Here is a 5,937-nt window from a genome sequence, read left to right as displayed (position 1 = left end):
AGGCGACGCAAGCGGACACGACCGGTCAACCGCTCGCGTCGTGTTCTCATGTTTAAACAAATTAAAATGCTACTCTGGACCAAAAAACTCGTTTTCTTTTAATGTTACATCATTTCGTGTGTGAAATAAAAATTTGACTATCTTGGTGGCGTCGCAAGCGCGAGATGCTTAGGCTTTTGCGTCGCGGCGGAGAAACGCTTTTCTAAAACTCCCCTGCGTCGGGTGCGCTAATACAAGCGCTAAATTTAGCGCTAGCGTGCGCTAAAATTGCGTACGTTATTCTAAAACTCCCTAATAACGTACAAATATTAGCGCAGCTAGCGCTAAATTTAGCGCTTGTATTAGCGCACGCGACGCGAGTGTTTTAGAATAGCGTTTCTCCGTCGCGACGCAAAAGCCCAAGCATGTCGCGCTTGCTGCGCCACCAAGATACAGTCAGAATTTTTATTTCACTCACGAAATACTGTAACTTTAGAAAAAAATGCGTTTTTTGGTCCAGAGCAGCATTTTAGATTTGTTTAAACATGGGAATACGACGCGAGCGGTTGACCGGTCGTGTCCACTTGTGTCGCCTCGGCAAGAGAGGTCTCGTGCACATTGGTCTCGTGTACGTACTGACCTTCGCACATCGTACCTTCGCCGAGAAATGTTCGTGCGTCACAAGCATCAAGCTGCCGGTGATCGTCGCCGAACCGAGTACAATGTCGTCCCGTATTGAAAATCGCATTCGCGAGGATGCCGCCGATGTCACACTCACGACGCCGCCAAAGCAGCCGCTGACTAGGGGTGTCGCGAACTTTTGTCGAACCGGATTTTTAGGTCGAACTTTCGGGGTTCGACCTTCGAAACTTTTTACCAGATTCGACCGGTTCGACTTTGCAGACAGTGTGGCCAGACCTTGATAGACGCATGTCTAGGTTTGGAGAATTTATTTTTATGCAAATGGTTATTTTATTTTATGAACAGTTGGAATTAAAAGAAACCACTTCTAATCACTAAAGACATTAATAACTTAATTTTGTTTGTACTGTATTAACTGAAATAACCAACCAGCGGTGCCCTTAATTCATCTATTAGCCATTACCATCCAATCCGAAGCCAACTGGCCAGCCTGTCGCGCATGCGCACACGAGTCGAACCTTAATGCAAGGTTCGTCGAAATTTCCACGAAAAGTTCGAAAAAGTCGAACCAGGTCGAACTCGAACCTCGGCCGGTTCGCTCTCTAGCCACCATACCCCTACCGCTGACCTAACTCTGGAGGCCGCCATTTTTTAAACTCTACTCGTCTTGGCTTTAGCCAACTTCTCATGACGAATCCTCCTTGGAGAAGCGCAAAGACTCTTTGCGTACGCACGCTATTGACTCCGTAAGTGTGACGTCATGGGTCCAAACAAACCGTTGCTAGGGTCGTTGTTATGGACAAATACATGTGGCTAGGTTTCGCTACGAAAACCCGACCGTTCAAAAATCAGGAGTATACCTGGGGACCTATGTTGGACTTTCGAGAAACTAGAAACAGAAGTGACGTAGTGGCAGGTGACGCGTAACCAAGCAACGGCGCACACCGCGAAACCGCCCTCTTTGACGCCGTGACGACATGGCAAGATTGGCGTCTGTCACTCACTTGAGAGGCGTCAAGAGCCAACCGCCGAAGAGCGGAAGTAGCTACGCTGTCCCCCTGCCGTACCTACGCTTTCCCGGCGGTACCTATCTGGAGCCTTGTCCCTACGCAAGCGTCCGTTTCTCCGGCAACCGGAAAGGCATTTTCTGCTTTTAGTCAAGCGATGGCAGCCAATCCCTTGCGGCGGCGACCTTCACATCGGCTCTTTTTTAAAGAAACTTGTCAGACTGAAAAAATACACGTGTTCTATTGAAATGAACAACTGATTTTGTAGCGGTTCCAAAAAATATTAGATGAAGTAAACTCGCATAAAAGGTTAGAACAACATGCGGGATGCAAATGAGCGCGTAGTTCAAATCACTGTCACTGATGACGGCTCAAGAAACGGGAGGATGTGGCCTGTCATGCTCGCTCTTCTTGCGTCGTGATTGGTTCCTCGGCGTTCTCATCGGCTAATGCGGCTATCTCATTGGCTGCGGAGCGATAATAAAAGGTTCCAGTCTTGCAGTACCCTGCGTTTCTTAAATTGTCAGTGACTATGGTTCAAACAACATGGACGACGGGAGCAGGCAACGTGTGACCGCGGCCCAGAGGGAGGAACTCGATACATTTATGTTCGAGAACCCCTCTCTGGTACGCGGTGCAACTGAGCTCAGCCCGGCCCTGTCCAGAGACGACAAAGTTCGTCTCTGGACCGAGCTAACCTCCCGGCTCAACTACCTCGGGCCTCCGAGGAAGGAGCCGGAAGCTTGGAAGCGCTACTGGGCCGTGCGGGTGTCGAAGGCGCGGGCGCGGGCAGCCGAGCTGGCGAAACAGGCGAGGTAATTTGCGTCGTCTACTCATAGTGTGGACCAAGCTATTGAATTACTTCCTTTACTCGCAGGCAAACTGGGGGAGGAGGCGGCCGGGTGCGCTCACTGGCGTCATCATACGCACGTATTTTGACGCTGGTGGGCGAGGACTCGGCCCTGGGCGCTCCTGGGTTTTCCGTCCCCGCTTTTGAGGACGAGGCCGAGGTGAGTGCACGCTTGAACCTAACATACTATTGCACATGTAGCTGTTCAATCCCAATGGAGAATATCCGTGCAGGGTTTTATTATCAGTGAGCTAAGATGTATACCACAGTGAAATGTGATAAATATGAATGCAGGGGCGGATGCAGAAATTTCCTGAGGGGGGGGGGGGGTCAGGTGTTGGTCAGCGTAACATATGTTTAGGAACCCCCTCCCCCTCTCCCTTGTTTAATGCCCTAAATTTTACACATGCAGAAATCAAGAGGGGGGTCAGGACATCCGACCCCCCCTCTAAATCCGCCCCTGTGAATGTGAATATATGCATTAAAGGTGCTGGCACTTTTTATAATTCAGCGAATCGGAGGGCGGATTAAATCATCCACGTAAAGGCAAAATCTAAAACAAAAGCACTTACGACAAAAAACACTATATTTATTGCAGTAATACTGGAGTTTCTAAGGCCAAAACATCTGTAGTTTTTGTGTAGTCCTTTTTCTTCTTGCTTTTGTGGTTGTTGCAACCCTCAGTTGTATTGTGTGCACGCTGTCGTAAGATTCAATTTCTGTATCACAGAGGTACATTTTCACAAAAACAGGGGAAGTGCAACCTTTTGAGCTGCCACTAGACATATTTGGGGAGTCAATCCTAGACATGAATGGCACTACCTCTGAAACAGTGTAATTTTGTTTCCCCTGAGTGGAATGCAGCCTCAACAAACCCACTCTCAATATCTAGAAAATGCAGACAAGTCCTGTGTGCTGACTAGGACTTACAAATTCCCTTCTAGGGGAGACCCACAGGCGCCCAGGCAGGTCACGGGCAGCAGGCAGCCGAGCCGGTGCCCTCCACCTCGCGGGGTGAGACCTCTCATGAAGACAACTAGGATTGTCTGATATGACAGAAGCATTCTTTGTTTCCTGGCAGATGTCAGGCCACCTGCAAGGCCCCGGGTGCGGCCCACGGCGCCTCGTGCCACCCCCCGAATGTCGAGGCAGGAGCGGCACGACGAGGCTGCCATGCAGGCAGTCGCCAACCAGACTCGGCAGGTGCAGCAGAACGAGACGAGGGACGCGCGGGACGTGGAGTTCCAAGGCCAGGTATTGGCTCAAACATAGAACTCCGTAACATAACTAAATAGGTACGAGTTTAATAAAGATGCCACTGTGAAAGTGGGACTGCAGCAGAGGGCAATGGAGATCTACAAAAGCATAATGCAAACCGAACTGTGACATATGCAAGGTTTTCACGCCCTCTGGGTGTCTAGAAATATGTTGTTGCTGTGCATTAAATGGCCCGTCTTTCCAGCTCCTGCGTTCAATCGATACCCTCAGCCACCGCATGGAGGCTGTTGCGGAGTCGAACCAGGAGCAAGCTCGCGCCACACAAGCGGTGGCCCTGGAACTCCAAAACACGACCCGCGTGCTCGTCGAGGTCGTTCTGCTGCTGACTGCCGAGAGAAGTCGAGCCCTGCGAAGCCAAGACCTGCCGAGCCCTGCCCAGCCACCCCTCCAGCCCAGCCAAGTCCAGCCCCGCCCCGCCGAGCCCCGCCCCGCCGAGCCCAGCCCCGCCGAGCCCAGCCCCGCCGAGCCCAGCCCCGCCGAGCCCAGCCCCGCCGAGCCCAGCCCCGCCGAGCCCAGCCCCACCGAGCCCAGCCCCACCGAGCCCAGCCGAGCCCAGGACCGCTGAGTCCAGCCAGATATAATTTAGTTTTATGGATGATTATTTTATGTTCCAAGTTGGTATTCATTTTTTCTTTTTTTGTTTTGTTCTCCAGGCGGAGACAAGAAATATGTTCTTTTGTGCCACTGGTATGTGGTGCGTGTTAATGGACAAGTTCCTACGCACACTGGGCTCGCCATACAGTGAATAATACTATGAGTGAGCCACTGCTTAAAGGAAGGCTGATGTTCTGCTGTCTAAACATCTTTACAACAATGTTGACATTACGGGAAAGTCCGTCCATGCTTTTCAGTTCATATTTTGTTTACAAAGAACTGTGCCTTCTGTACTTGTTTATTGGAGTCACTATAACCAGTGAAGCAAGTTAGTAATATGCTCTTGGCAACAGGCATGACAGATATATGCTAAAACTAGCCATTCCTCATGTTTGTAGGACAGCAATATGTAGTGTGTGCTTTTTCATCAAAGGTGCCAAGTGGCTTGTGCCATAGGAATTTTATACTTGTAGTTTTCTTCCGCCTGAAACTAGCCTCTGGGTTTGCGATTTTTCTTATATTGCAGTAAAGTGGAGATTTGGGCCAGTTGGTTCATGGCAAACAAAAAAAGCGCTGAAAAAACAGGGATGAGAGTGCGCCTTGTCCTGTTTCCCTTCGTCTGTGTCCCTGTTTTTTGTTTGTTTTCTTATATCATTGTTGATCTCAACATGCCTCAGCTATGGAATCTGTCATGCTTCCATGTGTGACAAAACACAAACGAAATGATAGTGTGGTGAATTAAGTCAAGTGTAAAATAATGTCTGTGATATATCCTTGATAATGAGAAAGAATTTATACGGTGTTTCTAGTCCATGCTCAATTTCACTTTAAAAAAAGCATTGCAACCTGTGTTTTCAAATGTGTGACAAAACACAAACGAAATGGCACTGTGCTGAATTAAGTGAAGTGTGAAATAATGTCTGTGATATATCCTTGATAATGACAAAGAATGTATACGGCGTTTACTAGTCCATGCTCAATTTCATTTTAAAGAAAGCATTGCAACCTGTGTTTTCAAACATGTTTATTTTTCACGTTACGGCATTGTTATAAAAAAAAGCACTTTCAAAAACAAACTACTTGTTGTCTTCTTTATACATTCAAGTTGGCACGAATCTAATCTGCGATTATCGAGTAATACACCTGGCTCTGTGGTAGCCATAATAGATTGTAAAATGGAGCAGGGCAATAGAAGTGTAGAGAAAATGAGTCGATGTCCAAACCCGATACAAACAATATATTGTAGTAAAAAATAAAATAGGTCTCACCAGTAGCCTCATTGAGTTCTCAGTCTCTTGCAAAGGCTAGCTTCATAACCCTACAAAATGTTCTGCTATTGTTCAAAAAATTTGTGCACCCTGCTTACTAATGAAAAAAAGGCTCTATCAACATAACTGATGCACCGAATAGCTTTTCGGAGGCAGTACTAAATGTCCGTAAAGGTAGCATGGTGGTTGTGCGACGAACTGCAAGGCGGAGTTGACACTGTGGAGCTTATGGACGGCCATGACTGTGGAACAACAAGTGCAGTACATACTGCCACGGGGAGGGCTTCTCTGGTGGCGAGGGCGTCAGTTGAGGCGAGGA

At 48.3% G+C, this 5,937-nt stretch overlaps 1 protein-coding gene across 1 annotated transcript; it reads left to right on the top strand.

Moving 5' to 3' along the window:
- Nucleotides 1-2,494: 2,494 nt before the first annotated feature.
- LOC121835107 (vegetative cell wall protein gp1-like) lies at nt 2,495-4,321 on the top strand. Its single transcript, XM_042289046.1, has 4 exons — nt 2,495-2,638; nt 3,423-3,492; nt 3,560-3,732; nt 3,941-4,321. Exons 3-4 carry the CDS (start codon nt 3,619-3,621, stop codon nt 4,319-4,321), a joined length of 495 nt encoding a protein of 164 aa, XP_042144980.1. The 5' UTR covers nt 2,495-2,638; nt 3,423-3,492; nt 3,560-3,618.
- The last annotated feature ends 1,616 nt before the right edge of the window (nt 4,322-5,937 follow it).

This window comes from Ixodes scapularis, unplaced genomic scaffold, assembly GCF_016920785.2.
Source record: "Ixodes scapularis isolate PalLabHiFi unplaced genomic scaffold, ASM1692078v2 PGA_scaffold11__112_contigs__length_91849675, whole genome shotgun sequence".
NCBI lineage: Eukaryota > Metazoa > Arthropoda > Arachnida > Ixodida > Ixodidae > Ixodes > Ixodes scapularis.
The sequence above is the reverse complement of the archived record's forward strand: the minus strand, read 5'-3'. Positions and strand labels throughout refer to the sequence as shown.